Source organism: Somniosus microcephalus, chromosome 5, assembly GCF_052327205.1.
Source record: "Somniosus microcephalus isolate GS21.2 chromosome 5, FLI_Smic_1.0, whole genome shotgun sequence".
NCBI classification, from domain to species: domain Eukaryota; kingdom Metazoa; phylum Chordata; class Chondrichthyes; order Squaliformes; family Somniosidae; genus Somniosus; species Somniosus microcephalus.
The window spans coordinates 284,483,217-284,502,096 of NC_140991.1; the positions used below are offsets into that span (position 1 = coordinate 284,483,217).

The window sequence follows — 18,880 nt, forward strand, 5'->3', positions numbered from 1 at the left end:
TGCTGTCCTGAAGGATCATTTTAACCCCGCACCGCTGATGTTAGCGGAACGATCTAAATTTTACATGAGAACGCAACGAAAAGAGGAAAGCAACACGGAGTACCTGGTTGAACTGCGTAGGCTAGCAAAATACTGTCAGTTTGGGGTGAATCTGACAGAGGCACTGAGAGACAAGTTCGTGTGCGGGATGTCGAAGGAAGGAACACAAAAACGACTGCTCGAAGAGAACGATCTTACACTTGATAAGGCTGTCCTTATTGCAGCATCGCACGAAGCCGCAGCGAGAGGCACGGCGGAAGTGCAGCGGAAGACAGCGGTACTCAGTGTGGATCAAATGACTTCGGGTACAACGAAATGTTATCGTTGTGGGAAGACAACACACGACCAGAACCAATGCTGGTTTAAAAACCAGGAATGTAGAAAATGTGGCAAGCTTGGTCACATAGCTAAGGTATGCTGGTCAGGAAAGAAGACCAGCAATAATAAGTCACCGCAGAAGAAGTACAGGAAGGTACATAAGGTGACTGGGAAGAGTCCAGATGAACAGAATTCGGACTCAGACTCCAACAGCAAGGAACTGGGTAGTCTGAGGATTCACAATGTGAGTAAAGAAGCTGACCGACAAACTATCTGGGTCACACTACAGATTGCAAAAGTCCAAGTGAAGATGGAAGTGGACACCGGATCGGCGTTGACGGTCATGAATAAGCAAGATTACAAAAAGTTATTCAAACATATTCCCCTACGGGATACGGAGATAGTATTGCAGACATACACGGGGCACAAAGTATACCTCATCGGAAAGATAAAAGTCAAGGTGAGATACAAGGACAAAGATCACCAAGGGATGGACATGTATGTGCTGCCCAAGGGAGGTCCACCACTTCTGGGACGGGAGTGGATCAGGAAAATAAAGATAGACTGGCATTCACTAAACACAATGACGGTACATTCCGGAAAGGAAGATGTCAAACCTGAACGGTTGTCCAGAATATTGGACGAAGCTAAAGAGGTATTCCAGCAAGGACTGGGAACACTGAGAGGAATTAAAGCAAAAATCAAGATTGCAGAACATGCAAGCCCAAAATTTTTCAAAGCCAGATCGGTACCTTACGCGATACGACCTGCTGTGGAGGCAGAACTGGAAGAGCTTGAACGTTCAGGGGTACTGTCTAAGGTGGACTGGAGTGAGTGGGCCACGCCCATTGTTCCCATCATGAAGTCTTCATCAAGTAACAAGCCAGGGGGACCGGGAAAGGTCCGCATCTGCGGAGACTTCAAGATCACAGTTAATCTGGTGCTTCACACGGTACAATACCCGCTTCCGCGGATTGAGGATATCTTTGCTTCATTGTCTGGCGGGAAACACTTCACCAAGATAGACCTGGCACAAGCATACTTACAAATGGAAGTCGAGGAAGAGTCGCGCCAGTACCTCACAATCAACACGCACAGAGGCTTGTATCGTTATAATAGACTGGTTTTTGGAGTAGCTTCGGCTCCAGCAATTTGGCAGAGGGCCATGGAGCAGGTCTTACAGGGTATTCCAAGCACTCAGTGTTACTTGGACGATATCCTGATTACAGGAGAGGACGAGGAGGAACACCTCGCAAATTTGAAACTGGTGCTCACCAGGTTGAAGGAATATGGCCTTCGAGTTAATCGCCAGAAATGTGAGTTCTTCCAGAAACGGATCTCGTACTGTGGTCATGTCATTGACCAAGAGGGGCTGCACAAGTCACCTGACAAGATAGAAGCTGTCGTGAAGGCCCCCGCTCCGGAAAATGTATCACAGTTGAGATCGTTTCTGGGGTTGATTAATTATTACCACAAGTTTCTGCCAAATCTATCCACGGTGCTGCATCCGCTGAATGCTCTGTTGCGGAAAGAAGTACCATGGAAGTGGAGCGAGGACTGTAAGAAGGCCTTTCGCAGAAGCAAGGCGTTGATTACCTCTGAGGAAGTGTTGGCTCATTTCAACCCAACGTTACCTCTTCGTCTAGCTTGTGATGCTTCCCCTTATGGAATTGGAGCAGTACTTTCACACAAGTTACCAAATGGCTCGGAAAGGCCAGTCGCATTTGCGTCCCGATCATTGACCTCCGCTGAGCGAAATTATGCTCAGATAGATAGGGAGGCCCTCAGCCTTGTGTGGGGAGCAAAGAAATTCAATCATTACCTGCAGGGCAAGAAGTTCACATTACTGACAGACCACCAGCCGTTGGTGTCCATATTCAACCCTAACAAGGCCGTTTCCACTATGACAGCGCAAAGGCTACAGAGGTGGTCCGTGTTACTTGGGGCACACCAATATGACATCGAATACCAAAGGTCCAAACAGCATGGAAATGCTGATGGGTTATCGCGCCTACCGTTGCCAGTAGTAGAAGAGGCGGCTACAGTGGACCCGGTAGAGATGTTCCACTCATCCATAGTGGAATGTCTACCAGTAACAAATTCGATGATCGAAAATGAAACAAGAAATGATCCGACTCTCTCACAAGTCTACGATTTAACAGTGGAGGGATGGCCAGCACATGGCGAAACAACGCTGCCCGCATTTTCGCAAAGAAAAGAACAGCTGTCAGTGTGCCGAGGAACCTTGATGTGTGGATCTAGAGTGGTGATTCCACCCAAACTTCAGCATAAGGTGCTAAAGGAGCTTCACGAGGGGCATCTGGGTGGAGTGAAAATGAAGAACCTAGCAAGAGCGTTTGTGTGGTGGCCAGGTATTGATGGAGACATCGAAGAAATAACCAAGAGCTGTCTAGGATGCCAGAAGGTCCAAAACGCGCCACCACAAGCTCCTCTGCATCCATGGGAGTGGCCCTCATCTCCTTGGCAAAGGGTACACGTCGACTTTGCTGGTCCATTTATGGACTCAATGTTTCTAATCGCGGTGGATGCACACTCCAAGTGGCCGGAGGTAATAAAGATGTCCTCCACCACCACGGAAAAAACCATCACAGTATTAAGGACCATATTTGCCAGGAATGGGCTGCTGGAACAGATCTGTTCTGATAATGGACCGCAATTTGTGTCCGAAGAATTCAGGAAGTTCTTAAAAAGGAATGGGGTCAAGCACTACACGTCAGCCCCATACCATCCCGCCACCAATGGATTAGCTGAAAGGTTTGTCCAGACCTTCAAGAAGGCCATAAAGGCCATGGGTAATGAAGACATCAACCTACAACATAAGGTAGATAACTTCTTGTTGGCGTACAGGAATGCAACACATGCGGTCACAAACCAAACTCCCGCCATGATGTTTTTCAATAGAAGACTAAGATGCCGGCTGGATTTGATTAAGCCAAACGTCAGAAGGGACGTAGAGAACCGGCAATTTCAGGGCATGAATGAAAGGCCAACTAGATCCTTTCAGATAGGTCAACAAGTTTTGGCCCGGGACTACAGTACCGAGAAATGGCAGCCTGGAACTATTGGGAAAAGGCTAGGGCCGCTGATGTATACCGTGGACATTGGTGACAGCATAATAAGGCGCCATGTTGACCAGATCATAGGGTCATCCACAAAGGACCAACCTACTCCACAACCTTACACGGCTAATGTTGAAGCAGAGATACCCAGAGCACCTACCTCCGATCTGGTAATACTGGAATCAGATGAACCTGACATTGTCCTTCAAGCCGAATCGACCTTGCCAGAAGAACCTACTACCCCGCCGAAAACTACTACACCACCGAGGTGTTATCCGGACAGAGTCAGGAAGCCTCCAGAGAGACTGAATCTGTGAACTGTTTTGCATAAGTTGTATATATGTTATGATGTTATGTTAATGGGGAATAAGTATGTTGTAAGCTAAAAAGGGAGGATTGTAGTGTATGTAACTGTTCTACCTTTAAGAGAACTATTGTATGTAACCGTCCACCTTTAAGAGAACTATTTTAGGTGTGGCACTACTTTATCTTGGCTGCTGTATACTGTAATACCGATGGTGACCACACCGGTATATAAGTGTTGTGTCAGGATTTATTGGGCAGATTCGCCCTGACCTTCGAATAGTAAAGTCCTGTTAAAGTTACTCTTGTAGTCTGTGTATTAATTCGCCATAATACCTACAGACTTTACAATGTGGAGAACAGGCAGTTTCAGAATATGAATGAAAGGCCGACCAGGAGTTTTAAGATAGGTCAACCAGTTTTGGCCCGGGACTACCGCACAGAGAAATGGCAGCCAGGAACGATCTGTACACGGCAAGAACCTCTCATGTATACCGTGGACGTTGGAGAGAGCATTGTAAGACGCCATGCTGACCAGATTCCAGAGTCACTGGAAAACGTCAACTCCACACCACGATCTGATACACCTGGCGATGAAACCAAAGTACCACTTGCATCTACCGCAGAATCGGTGATATTGGAAGCAGACGAACCAAACAACGACATTGATCCCGACTCAACTTTGCCAGACGAACCTGATACCCCAAAGAGGCGTTATCCAGACAGAATCAGGAAGCCTCCTCAAAGACTGAACTTATAATTGCTTAACTTCAACCAATGTATCTAGCAACCGTAATTGTAATTGTAATTAGTTATCATTTAGTTGTTAAATGAATGTTATGTACTGTTTATCTAAAAGGGGAGGAATTGTTGTGTATGTACCTTTAAGGGAATAACTAGTCTCAGACTGCAGTACCGGCAGTGACCACCCCTGTATAAAAGGCCCTAGCAGGCTTCTGTAGTTTCAGTATCCAGGTTGTCTCCATCCAGTAAAGACTTGTTATAATCAACTCCTGCAGTCCGTGTCTCAATTATACACGGACATAATACCAGTCACATTGCTAATCCCGATCACACTGCTAACCCCGATCACGCTGCTAATCCCAGTCACACTGCTAATCCCAGTCACACTGCTAATCCCGATCACACTGCTAATCCCGATCACATTGCTAATCCCAGTCACACTGCTAATCCCAGTCACACTGCTAATCCTGATCACATTGCTAATCCCAGTCACACTGCTAATCCCATTCACACTGCTAATCCCGATCACATTGCTAATCCCAGTCACACTGCTAATCCCGATCACATTGCTAATCCCGATCACACTGCTAATCCCAGTCACACTGCTAATCCCAGTCACACTGCTAATCCCGATTGCACTGCTAATCCCGATCACACTGCTAATCCCGATCACACTGCTAATCCCAGTCAGATTTGATGGATTTGAACACAATTGATGAAACAATTTCTTGTCAAAATAAATACCAGTTGGACTACAGGTGGCAGCATAACTAATGGATGGGGGGAAAATCATTTCTCTCCCCCTTTGGGGCACTTACTTCACTGGGGCGTTACTTTTAGTTAGCGCCCCCGCACCGGAAATTGAATGGTAGCATCCCAAGAAGGAGGCGGGGCGCTACTGGAAGCGCTCCCCCTCCTTCCTGGGGCGCTACCATTGAATATTGCGGCACTACGGTCAACGTCGCCACGCGCATCGGCATGTAGCGCCGCGGTATTACAGGCCTCCCTCCCCTGATTAAAAGGGAGGGGCCTAGCGCAGCGCGCACTGGGGCCCTGCTGGACCACCGGGGAGCGGGGTGCCGGCAAAAGAGCCCGGCACTCAAGAGGAGTGCCCGCCTGACCGATTGCGGCCGGCACCCCGCAGGAGGAGGCGAAAGGGGGCAGGTGCTGGCAGGCAGCCCCCCAAAACAATGGCCACACGCCACCTGCCCTTTAATTACCGCTGCCACGGCCACAAACACAACACCCTGGCCCTGTCGGACTTAGCATCCGACGGTAGGTCAGGAGTCGTGAGCGAAGTTTACACTTTGGGTGCTACCAGCTACCGAAAATTTAGTGGGAGGCACGAGCGGCTCCGCGCCCGAACGCTAGGTGCTTTGCGCCGTGTTCGGTGCACTAACAGGAGGCGCAAAGCAACCCAATTTTTCCCCCATAGAATCTTACAATGCAAAAGGGGGCCACTCGGATCACTGTGTCGGTGCCAGTTCTTTGAATGAGCTATCCAATCAGTCCCATTTCCCTACTCTTTCCCCATAGCCCCACAATTCTTTAGCTTTTCAAGAATATATGCAATTCCCTTTTGAAAGATATTATTCAATCTGCTTCCACCACTCTTTCAGGCTGTGTATTCCAGATCATAACAATTCGCTGCATTAAAAAATTCTCTTTATCTCTCCCCTGGTTCTTTTGCTGATTATCTTAAATTGTGTTGTCTGGTTACCAGCTCTCCTGCTAGTAGAAACAGTTTCGCCCTTTCTACTCTATGAAACCCTTCAGAATTTTGAAGACCTCTATTAAATCTGCCCTTAACCTTTTCTGCTCTAAAGAGAACAGCTTCTCCTGTCTCTCCACATAACTGAAGTCCCTCATCTCTGGAATGGGAAAAAAATTAAAATTTAGTTTTTTTGCTAATCCATTTCTAAATGTGTGAACCACAGGTTGCTAATTGCACTAGGAATAGGGAGCTGATTTAACATCTACGGGTACACTTGCTGGGCCTAAAGGTGTTTCAGAGATCACAGAATCACAGAATCACAAAAACCCCACAGTGCAGATAGAGGCCATTTCGGCCCATCGAGCCTGCACCGACACATATCCCACCCGATCCCCGTAACCCCTACACCAACACAGGCAAGTTAATTCACAGTTACTTTGCAGAACTTAAAAATCTCTCGTCCCCTGTCCTTGAAAACGCTGACCTTTTCTGAGGTTTGGTTCCGCAAGTTTTGCTGCTCTTTGGATTGCCATTCTTCATGTGTGAGCCTGAGCAATGAATCTTGGCAGGCTATTCAAATGTAGAGAGCATCGCAGCCAAACTCAACACTGACCTCGCCAAAGGTCCACACACTTTCTCACACTGGACACTGGAAACACGATTAGAAATGGGAACCCTAGCTGATCACAGCAACTCCAACTGTGCAACACTCCCTCAGTACTGCACTGGGCGTGTAAACCTGGATTATGTTCTCAAGTAAAAACAGAAAATGCTGGAGAAACTCAGCAGGTCAGGCAGCATCTGTGAAGAGAGAAACAGAGCATTTCAGGTCGATGACCTTTCGTCTGACGAGAGGTCATCGACCTGAAACGTTAACTCTGTTTCTCTCTTCACAGATGCTGCCTGACCTGCTGAGTTTCTCCAGCATTTTCTGTTTTTATTTCAGATTTCCAGCATCTGCCGTATTTTCCTTTTGTATTTACGTTCTCAAGTACCTGAAATGGGAATTGAACCCACAACCTTCTGACACAGAGGTGAGAGTGCTGCCAACTAAGAGGAAGTAAATAGGGTTAGAGTAGGTTCATGTGAAGCATAAAAACTGGCCTGTTTCTTTGCGGTAAATTCTACATAATTCGGTGCTACTGCCACTTCCTAGTTTTAGTTCCTCCTGAGCCCAGACCCACAGCAATTCCCCGACCGACTTAGTCTATGGCACCATACAAACTGTTGGTTGGCGGGAAATAGCAACTTGGTACCACTTGCCCTCTGATATTTTATTTTTCACGCCCTTCTCTTCCATATTATGGGCCTCCTCTCTGACAGCACGCTCATGATCGGAGCTCACCATTGTTGTGCAAACACGCTTCAACAACAACAACAACTTGCATTTATATAGTACCGTTAACGTAGTTAAATGTCCGAAAGGTGCCTCACAGGAGTGCTATCAGACAAAATTTGACACCGAGTCACATAAGGAGATATTGGAACAGGTCAAGGAGGTACGTTTTAAGGAGCGCCTTAAAGGATGAGGGAGAGGTGTGGAGGTTTAGAAAGGGAATTCCAGAGCTTAGGGCCCAGGCAGCTGAAGGCACGGTTGCCAATGGTGGAATGATGAAAATCAGGGGTGCATGCAGGAGTCCAGAATTGGAGGAGCGCGGAGATCTCAGAGGGTTGTAGGGCTGGAGGAGGTTATAGAGATAGGGAGGGGCGAGGCCATGGAGGGATCTGAATACGAGGATGAGAATTTTTAAACTGAGGCATTGCCAGACCGGGAGCCAATGTCAGTCAGTGAGCACATGGGTGATGGGTTAACGGGACTTGGTGGGAGTTCGGATACGGTCAGCAGAGTTTTCGATGAGCTCAAGTTGATGGAGTTTCCTGTCTCTGCATGGCACGGCGCTCTGAAGCACTGGCTTTCCGAGCCAGCTCACCTAGTTAAATTGGCAAGAAGCACAAGTTTATGATCCCAACGCCCCTTTTTTAACCAGGCTCCTAAATTTAATATCTGAGCAGAACAAAACTAAAATTGGCGTCACCTGCATTGGAGTGGGGGGAGGGGCTGTGGCCGGGGAGAGTCTTCCGGCTCGGGAGCTTCCTCAGCCCCCATCCTGGGATCCCCCGGAAGGCTTACGAGGAGAGGCATAACCATCTCCCAAACGGCCCCGGGTATAAAGGGGGCCAATTGGAGCTTACCTTTGCCCGAGATTTGCTCGTAGTGTCACCGGGCTCGTGCCATAGAAATGTGGGATATCTCCCCTCACCACCCCAGCCCCCCCCCCGCCCCCCATCCCGCCCCCATGACCCCGGAAAGCCTGGCAGGCTCGGGGCAGAGATTCTCAGCGGGCGAACCCCACACTTACATTGGAACATCGAACTTGTGTCTTTTTGGCCCACCCCTCTCCCTCTGGTGGTTGTGCACCAATATTCCAATCGGGGACAAGGCAGAATCCCTGAGGATTTCTGGTTGCGGGGACTGGAAAATGGGACAGAACACCATCTCCCACTGGGAGTCTGCTCCGCTTTTTTTCTAGTTGACCGTTTTCCAGTGGGAGTGGGAGGGGGAATATCTTCCACCTACAACACCACCGCCCCACCACAGAATTCACCATTCTGTACTCGAGTAGGTCAAGTTGGTAGGGGAGGTGAAGGGGCTGCAAGTTCTGTACTGAAGAAGTATTCTCTTTCACTGAATGCTTCCTTTACAATGGTTGTTGTTTTACAGCATGCGCTATATTAGACTTGAGGCTAACTTTTTTCTTTTGGCTTTCAATTGTATTACAGCTTTTGAGGAGACAGAGTTAAGGAAGGAATCTCACCAACTTATCAGCCATGACATGAGGGACAGTCAGCCCACCCCCTTGACTGGGAATCAGCTGTCGGAAGGAGAGCTCCTGCTAGATGTAAGTAGCATCTGTCACAAATATTGAACACCTGAAGGTCGGAATTACAAGGACCTGTAATTGGCATCGTGACACTTTAAAAAAAATTCTTTCTTGGGTTGTGGCAAGGCCGGTATTTATTGCCCATCCCTAGTTGACTTGCGACGGTGGTGATGGGCCTTTCTCGTTTTGATACAAGTGAGTGGCTTGCTAGGCCACTTCAGAGGGCAGTTAAGAGTCAACCACGTTGGTGTGGGACTGGAGTCACACATAGGCCAGAAGGGGCAAGGGTGGCAGGTGTCATTTCCTAAAGGACATTAGTGAACTAATCAGACAGCTTCATGGTCACTTTTACTGATAGAATAGAATCATAGAAGTTTACGGCACAGAAGGAGGCCATTTGGTCCATCATATCTGTGCTGGCCGAAGAAGAGCAGCCAAGCCTAATCCCACTTTCCAGCTCTTGTAGCCTTGTAGGTTTAGGCACTTCAAGTGTGTTAAATGCGATGAGGGTTTCTGCCTTTACCACACCTTCAGGCAGTGAGTCCCAGACCCCTACCACCTTCTGGGTGAAAAACGTTCTCCTCAACTCCCCTCTAATCCTTCTACCAATTACTTTAAATCTATGTCCCCTGGTTATTGACCTCTCTACTAAGTGAAATAGGTCCTTCCTATCCAGTCTATCAAGACCCTTCATAAACTTAGACACATTGATACTGGCTTTTTATTTGCAGATTTTTAAAAACTGAATTCAAATTCTCAAATTGCCCCTATAATCCACAAGCTGTATGTTTGGGATTGCTCTGCATGTTCTGTTTGTATACAACAAAAATATTGGCCCAGAATTTGCTGCCATTACAACGGTGAGTTTAATGCCACCTGCTGTTATTAATGTGGAAACGTCCAGCAATTTGTGGTGAGGAAGAGATACCTGTTGAACTGCAAATCGCCACGAATTGCTGGATGATTTGCGCCACTCCGCCGTTAGCCTCGTGAAAAATGACAGCTCGCCCACAACCTCCCATGAAGTTTCATGAAGTTGCTGCATTTGTGCATTAATTGCCAATTAAACTTGCCACGGAAGTTAGGCCTGCTTACAGCTTAAGTACCTTTTTAATGAGTGTAGTGTATGTACCTTGAAGAAGGAACTATATTCTGCAGCCCCTGTATACTGCAGTACCAGTAGTGACCACCACTGTATATAATCCTGTGTAGTAACTTTGTATAGTAGTTCCAGTTTTGTCTCCATTCAGTAAACACCTGTTATAACCAACTTCTGCAGTCCGTGTCTCAATTACACACGGACGTTACACTGGCGACGAACAGGTCCAAACTTACCTACAATTCTGCACCACCTCACGGGGATCCATCCCTGAAGCGAAGTTGTTAGAGGTCGAGGCCAGAAGGAAGAAATCCAAAAAGAGAAAAAAAAAAACAGAAGAAACGGGCGTCGACCGTGGGCAACCGCCCTCTGATTCATCGAAATCGAAGATTTGCAGGAGAGGCTGTCGAGAGCTGGGCTTGGTTATCCAGTCTATGGTGTTCCAGCTAATCGGGCTGGTGGCAGGTAGTACACTGATCCTTCCTGGGCTGCGGCGGGCTAGAGCTCGATCGGGTGGTTTTTCAACGGGGCCGAGCAGCGTTGTCGGGAAGAGGAGAGAGAGAGAGAGAGGGTGGAGCACACAGGGCGCGGCCAGTGCTACGAAGCCGGGCAGCGTACAGACCTGAGAAGAGGGAGGAAAGTGTCCCATAGGGTCTGCTCTGACGACGGGAACAGTAATTAAAATAAAAGAAATTAGAAGCGCAGAAAGCCGCGAGGAGCTGCAGTTGCCACGGGGACCGCGGAGAGCGGCGTTGGCAGCAGCGCGGGGGGGAAGTGCGCGAAGACCATAGGGCGTCGCCATCAAGGCATAAAAACGCCAGCAACAGCGCTAGCAGCAGCGGAAAAGACAGAAAGCGCGGGAGGCGCCATCTTAATCCAGCGGGGAAGAAGGCAAAGCGCGGGAGGCGCCATTTTGTTCAGTCGGGGAAGAAGGCAAAGCGCGGGAGGCGCCATCTTAGATCTCCAAGATGCCGAAGACTGGCAATATCACTGCCTTCGATAATGCAATAGAAGACTGGACCACGTATGTGGAAAGAGTCGAAGTATATTGCAAGGCAAATGAAGTAGCCGATGAGAAAAAGGCATCGGTACTACTAAACTTAATGGGCGCAAGAACGTACGGCCTATTGCGGAACCTGATCACTCCAGTCAAACCGATGGTGAAGAGTTTTAACGAAATTGTTGGTATCCTACAGGAACACCTAAATCCTACACCGCTGCTGATAGCGTAAAGATTTAAATTCCACAAGAGAAATCAGCATAAAGATGAGAGCAATGCTGATTACCTTACGGAACTACGCAAGCTATCAAAGCACTGCCAGTTCGGAGCAGGACTGGCAGATACCCTACGGGACAAATTTGTCTGTGGACTCCTGAGTGAAGGAACGCAGAAGAGGTTACTCTCAGAGAAAGAGCTGACGCTAGATAAGGCTTTCAGCGTGGCAGTATCGTACGAAGCAGCAGCAAGGGGAGCTGCGGAAATACAGCAAAAGCCACAGGAATACGGCACCCATGAAATGACACGGGGATTTGAAAAATGTTACCGCTGCGGCAGAATAACCCATGACCAGAAGGACTGCTAGTCCAAGGACAAAACATGCAGGCAATGCGGAAAGATGGGACACATTGCACGAGTTTGCAGGTCCGGGAAGAAGACTAACGACAACAAAAAGACTACTAAGGAAAAGTACAGGAAAGTACAAAAGATCACGGACAGTAGTTCCGAAGACCAGAAGAGCGATAGTGAATCCGGGAACAAGAGATAGTAAAGGATAGCAAACTGAGAAAAACCTTGACTATGTACAGACTTAGTGAACATAGCCTGGCGATCGAAAAAGGTAGACACAGGCAGACCCGGCTACCAAGAGAGGACAGGATATGCTCTCACTGCAGTCAGGGAGCGGTGGAGACAGAGATGCACTTCCTCACAGCTTGTAGAAAATATCAGGGCATAAGGGAGAATTTCTACCCAAAATTCACAAAAATATGCCCGGAATTCAGAAATTTGAATGACGACCAAAAACTCCCATACCTACTAGGGGAAGAGAGAAATTGTGTAACCTTAGCGGCACACTATGTTACAGCTTGCCATAAACAGAGGGACAACCACTAAATATAAGAAAAGAGTATATACAAATTATATGAATGTATATTTATACACTCAGGGATATATCTGTTTATACACTGTATGGATAGATCAGTATTTATGTGTTCAACCATGAATGTTTTTCAATGCTTTGGCAACATAAGATGTACCTTGTCATGCCAATAAAGTGATTTGAATTGAATTGAATTGAATTGACTAAGCTGTCTCAAACTACACAACGTAATCATAAAAGAGGATCACCGAACCATTTGGGTCACCCTCACAATAGCAGGGTCCCAAGTCAAAATGGAATTGGATACAGGATCAGCCCTGACCATCATGAATCGACGAGACTACGAGCGGCTATTCTCACACATACCCTTGAAAGACACATCCATTGTCTTGAAGACATATACAGGGCAGAAAGTATACCCCAGAGGGAAAATAAGGGTGCCTGTCGAATACAACGGCAAGGAAATACAGAAATTGTATCTGTACATACTGCAAGATGGTGGACCACCGTTATTGGGACGTGAATGGATCAGAAAGATAAGTTTAGACTGGTACTCCATTCAGGCACTGACGGTGGCTGGTAAAAAGGATGATGACGTCACACCTGGACGATTGTCAAAAATCTTGGCTAATGCTAAAGAGGTATTTCAACAAGAACTGGGAACTCTTAAAGGCGTAACCGACTCGATAAAAATAGAAGAGAATGCAATTCCCAAGTTTTTCAAAGCAAGACCGGTACCGTATGCAATTCGCCCAGCCGTCGAGGCAGAGCTGGAGAATCTGGAGAATTCAGGCGTGCTAACTAAGGTAGACTGGAGCGAGTGGGTGACACCCATCGTTCCTGTCGTGAAGAAAACGTTAAACAATAAGTCTGAGGAGCCAAGGAAGGTTCGCATCTGTGGGGACTTCAAGGTGACTGTGAACCCAGTCCTTCACACAGTACAGTATCCTCTTCCGAGGATAGAAGATATTTTTGCCTCACTATCTGGAGGGAAACGTTTTACAAAAATTGACCTAGCGCAAGCATATTTGCAGATGGAGGTTGAAGAATCCTCTAGGAAATATCTCACGATAAACACTCACAAAGGTCTTTACCAGTATAATCGACTGGTATTCGGAGTTGCATCAGCTCCGGCTCTATGGCAAAGAGCGATGGAACAAGTCCTGCAAGGGATTCCGGGGACTCAGTGTTACTTGGATGACATCCTAGTGACGGGTGAAAATGACAGTGAACACCTTGCCAACCTAGAGCAGGTGCTCACTAGACTAAGAGAGCATGGGCTACGAGCCAATCGCCCCAAGTGCGAGTTTTTTAAGAAACAAATATCGTATTGTGGCCACGTGATTGATGAAGAGGGGTTACATAAGTCCCCTGACAAAATTGAAGCGGTAGTTAAGGCTCCAGCGCCTGAAAATGTGTCGCAACTGAGGTCATTCCTCGGATTGGTGAATTACTACCATAAGTTTTTGCCGCATTTGTCCACAATTCTGCACCCACTGAACGCCCTGCTACAAACTGGAGTAGCATGGAAATGGAGCGATGAATGTAAGCGGGCCTTTCAGAAGTGTAAAAGCCTGATCACTTCAAGAGAAGTATTGGCTCACTACAACCCATCACTACCGATAAGACTGGCATGTGATGCGTCTCCCTACGGCGTTGGAGCGGTACTGTCACATAAACCCCTTGATGGTTCAGAGAGGCCGATAGCTTTTGCGTCACGGTCGTTAACTGCAGCCGAGCGTAACTACGCCCAGATTGACAGAGAGGCCCTCAGCCTGGTGTGGGGGGTGAAGAAGTTCAATCACTACCTGCACGGACAGAAATTTACTCTACTAACTGATCATCAACCTCTTGTCTCCATTTTCAACCCTAAGAAGGGCGTCCCGATAATGACAGCACAACGGCTACAGAGGTGGTCCCTTTTCCTAGGAGCACACCAATATGACATCGAGTACAAAGGAACTAAACAGCATGGGAATGCTGATGGATTGTCGCGCCTACCGTTGCCGATGGTGGAAGAAGCACCTGCAGTGGATTCTGTGGAGATATTCCACTCGACCATAGTCGAATGTCTACCTGTGACGAATGCAAACATAGAAAAGGAAACACAAAATGACCCGACACTCTCCAGGGTCTATGATTTAACGGTGAAGGGATGGCCAGCACATGGCGAACCACTGTTGCCAGCATTCTCGCCGAGAAGACAACAGCTGTCAGTGTGCCGAGGAACCTTGATGTGTGGATCCAGAGTAGTAATTCCACCCAAATTGAAGGATAGAGTGCTCAATGAGCTTCATGAGGGTCATCTGGGAGGGGTAAAAATGAAGAACTTAGCCAGAGCGTTTGTGTGGTGGCCGGGAATCGATAGAGAAATCGAAGAGATGACCAAGAGCTGTACAGGATGCCAGAAGGTCCAAAACGCCCACCACAGGCCCCTCTACATCCATGGGAGTGGCCCTCATCTCCATGGCAAAGGGTACACAATGATTTTGCTGGTCCATTTATGGACTCGATGTTTTTAATTGCGGTGGATGCACATTCAAAGTGGCCAGAGGTAATAAAAATGTCCTCAACCACCACAGAAAAAACTATCACAGTCTTACGAACCATATTCGACAGAAATGGGCTGCCTGAACAGATTTGCTCCGACAATGGACTACAGTTTGTGTCTGAAGAGTTCCGGAGGTTCTTAAAGAACAATGGTGTTAAGCATTACACATCTGCCCCATATCATCCAGCCACCAATGGATTGGCTGAGAGGTTCGTTCAAACATTCAAGAAGGCTATCAAGGCAATGTGTAATGAAGATATACCCCTGCAACACAAGGTGGATAACTTCTTGTTTGCCTACCGGAATGCAACACATGCGGTTACCAACCAAACTCCAGCCATGATGTTCTTCAATCGAAGACTAAGATGCCGCTTGAATTTGGTTAAGCCAAACATCAGAAGAGATGTGGAGAACAGGCAGTTTCAGAATATGAATGAAAGGCCAACCAGGAGTTTTAAGATAGGTCAACCAGTTTTGGCCCGGGACTACCGCACAGAGAAATGGCAGCCAGGAACGATCTGCACACGGCAAGGACCTCTAATGTACACCGTGGACGTTGGAGAGTGCATTGTAAGACGCCATGCTGACCAGATTCTAGAGTCACTGGAAAACGTCAAATCTACACCACGATCCTATACACCTGGTGATGAAACCGAAGTACCAATTGCATCTACCTCAGAATCGGTGATATTGGAAGCAGACGAACCAAACAACGATGTTGATCCCGAATCAACTTTGCCAGAAGAACCTGATACCCCAAAGAGGCGTTATCCGGACAGAATCAGGAACCCTCCTCAAAGACTGAATTTATAATTGATTAACTTCAGCTAATGTATATAGCAACTGTAATTGTAAATATGTTCTTTAATTATTAATCGAATGTTATGTACTGTTTAGCTAAAAGGGGAGGAATTGTAGTGTATGTACCTTGAAGAAGGAACTATATTCTGCAGCCCCTGTATACTGCAGTACCAGTAGTGACCACCCCTGTATATAAGCCTGTGCAGTAACTTTGTATAGTAGTTCCAGTTTTGTCTCCATTCAGTCAACACCTGTTATAACCAACTCCTGCAGTCCGTGTCTCAATTACACACGGACGTTACAATGAGGAGATTTATCATCCTGCAATGCCACTCAACCTTTCCAGCCCAGAAAGGGAACAATTTAAACTGTGGTGTCTCATTCCTACAGGCAGCAAATAGTTGTTAGAGATTGTTTTTAATTTTAAATGTAATTTTTAATTTTTTTTCATACTTTTCTGTCTCTTTTTTCTCTCTCTTAATCTAATGTTTCTTTTTCCCTCTTTATTTCTCTTTCCGAATCTAATTTGAAACAAATTCACTCTCTTTCTTTCTCCCCCTTTCCTGTTTCTTTCTCGATCCTTAAATCTCATTGCTCCCATCGTTCACCAAGGTCCCAGATGCCCTGTTATCAGCTCACTCTTCCAGCAACTTATAGAGCAAACATTTTTCATGCTAAAGGGTGAGGGAAAAATTCTAACTAACAGAGCACACCATGAGATGACACGCTCCAGCAAAATCTGGGCCGTCGTTTGGGATGGACGGCTTTATTTTTTAGCAACTACTGCTGGGTAGCACCCAGTAATGTCAGGCAGTGCAACTAAACCATGCCAGGTTTCCAATAGCCTTACAGCCTTTTATAATCATTGATCCCAAAGACAATTTTGTCCCTGTTATATAGAGTTTTGTTTATGTATCTACAACTATTGCATTGTAAAAGCCTATTGCCTAAACTTAGAAGGTTTCACTAATAAACAAAAGGGTGTCCTAGGAACAGAGGAATAGGAGTAGGCCATTTAGACCCTCAAGCCTGTTCCACCATTCAATCAATTCATGGTTCATCTGTGACCTATCGCCATATACCCACGTTTGCACCATGTCCCTTAATACCTTTGGTTAACATAAATCTAGCAATCTCAGATTTGAAATTAACAATTCACCTAGCATCAATTGCCGTTTGTGGAAAAGGAAACTTCTACCACCACTTGCGTGTAGAAGTGTTTCCTAACTGTAGAAGTGTTTCCTGGCTCTATGTCCCCTAGTCCTGAACTCCTCAATCAGCGGAACTAGTTTCCCTCTATCTACCCTATCAGTTCCCCTTAATATCCTGAAAACTTCGATCAAATCACCTTAACCTTCTAAATTCCAGGAAATACAGCCCTAGTTTGTATAATCTCTCCTTTTAATTTAACCCTTGGAGTCCGGGTATCATTCTGGTAAATCTACGCTGCACTCCCTCCAAGGCCAATATATCCTACCTAAAGTGTGGTGCCCAGAACTGCTCACAATACTCCAGGTGTGGTCTAACCAGGACTTTGTATAGCTGCAGCATAACTTCTATCCCTTTGTATTCTAGTCCTCTGGATACAAAGGCCAGCATTCCATTAGCTTTTTTGATTATTTTCTGTACCTGTCCATGACATTTTCATGGTCTATGTACACAGACACCGAAGTCTCCTTGGACATCCACTGTTTTTAGCTTTTCACCATTTAGAAAGTACTCTGTTCTATCCTTTTTAGGTCCAAAGTGGATGACCTCACATTTGTATACATTGAAATCCATTTGCCACAGTTTTGCCCATTTGCTTAATCTATTAATATCTCTTTGTAATTTTATGCTTCCATCTACACTGCTTACAATGCCGCCTATGTTTGTGTCATTGTGAACTTGGATATGTGAAAAGAAAAGAATGACTTGCATTTATACAGCTCTTTTCATGACCACCAGATGTTCCAAATTGCTTTACAGCCAGTGAAGTACCTTTTGAAATGTAGTCACTGTTGTACTATAGGAGGCTTTCTATCCCACCATCTAAGTCGTTAATAAATAGAGTGAATAGTTGAGGCCCCAACACAGATACTTGCGGGACACCACTAGCCACATCCTGCCAATTAGAGTACCTGCCCATTATCCCTACTGCCTGTCTCCTGCCGCTCAGCCAATTTCTTAACCTGGTCAATAATATACCTTCAGTTCCATGAGCTTCAGCTTTAGCAAACAGTTTCTTATGCAGGACGTCATCAAATTCCTTCTGGAAGTCCATATAAATAACATCCATAGACATTCTCCTGTCCACTACTTTAGTCAACTCGTCAAAAAATTCAATCAGCTTAGTCAGGCATGACCTATCCTTTACAAATCCACGCTGGCTCTCTCTGATCAGCTGAAAATTTTCACGGTGTTCAGTCACTCTACCCTTAATTATAGACTCTAGTAATTTCCCGACAACAGATGTTAGGCTAACTGGACTATAATTCCCTGTTTTCCCTCACACCTTCCTTAAATAGCAGAGTGACATGCGCAATTTTCCAATCTAAAGGAATGGTTCCCAAATCAAGAGAACTTTGGAAGATTATAGTTAGAGCATCTGCAATGTGCTCACCTACTTCCTTTAAAACCATGGAATGGAAACCATCTGGTCCTGGAGATTTGTCACTTTTTGGTGCCACTATTTTCTTCATTATTGTTATTTTGCTTACGTTAATTTTGGTGAGTCCCCATCCTGATTCAATATTAGTTTCCTTGGGATGTCCAGCATGCTATCCTCTTCCTCTACTGTAAATACTAACACAAAATAATTATTCAACATGTCCACCATTTCCTTATCATTCACAATATTACCGATATCGGTTTTTAAGGGGCCAACATTGCTCCTAACTAGATAGAAACAGAGTTAACGTTTCAGGTCTGGGACCCTTCATCAGAACTGGATGTTCTGATGAAGGGTCCCAGACCTGAAACATTAACTCTGTTTCTCTCTCCACGGATGCTGCCTGGCCTGCTGAGTATTTCCAGCATTTTCTGTTGTTATTTCAGATTTCCAGCATCTGCAGTATTTTGCAATTATATTGCTCCTAACTACCTTCTTTTTCCTAATATAATTGTAAAAATTCTTTGTGTTGATTTTTATATCTCTTGCAATTTTCTTTTCATACTCCCTTTTTGTAGTTCTTACTCTCTGTTTTATCACCTTTTGTTGTTCTTTGTATCTCTCCCAGTTGTCAGGATCTGTGCTATTTTTTGCCTTTTT

The 18,880-nt window shown here is 46.0% G+C and overlaps 1 protein-coding gene across 2 annotated transcripts in view; it reads left to right on the forward strand.

Moving 5' to 3' along the window:
• The window catches only part of ahrra (aryl-hydrocarbon receptor repressor a), a 329,025-nt gene that overhangs the window by 209,449 nt on the left and 100,696 nt on the right, over positions 1-18,880 (forward strand). For both annotated transcript variants that reach the window (XM_085989051.1, XM_085989049.1), the window contains exon 4: positions 8,980-9,098. In XM_085989051.1, the coding sequence (XP_085845177.1) occupies positions 8,980-9,098 (119 nt within the window). The remainder of the gene's footprint in view (positions 1-8,979; positions 9,099-18,880) is intronic.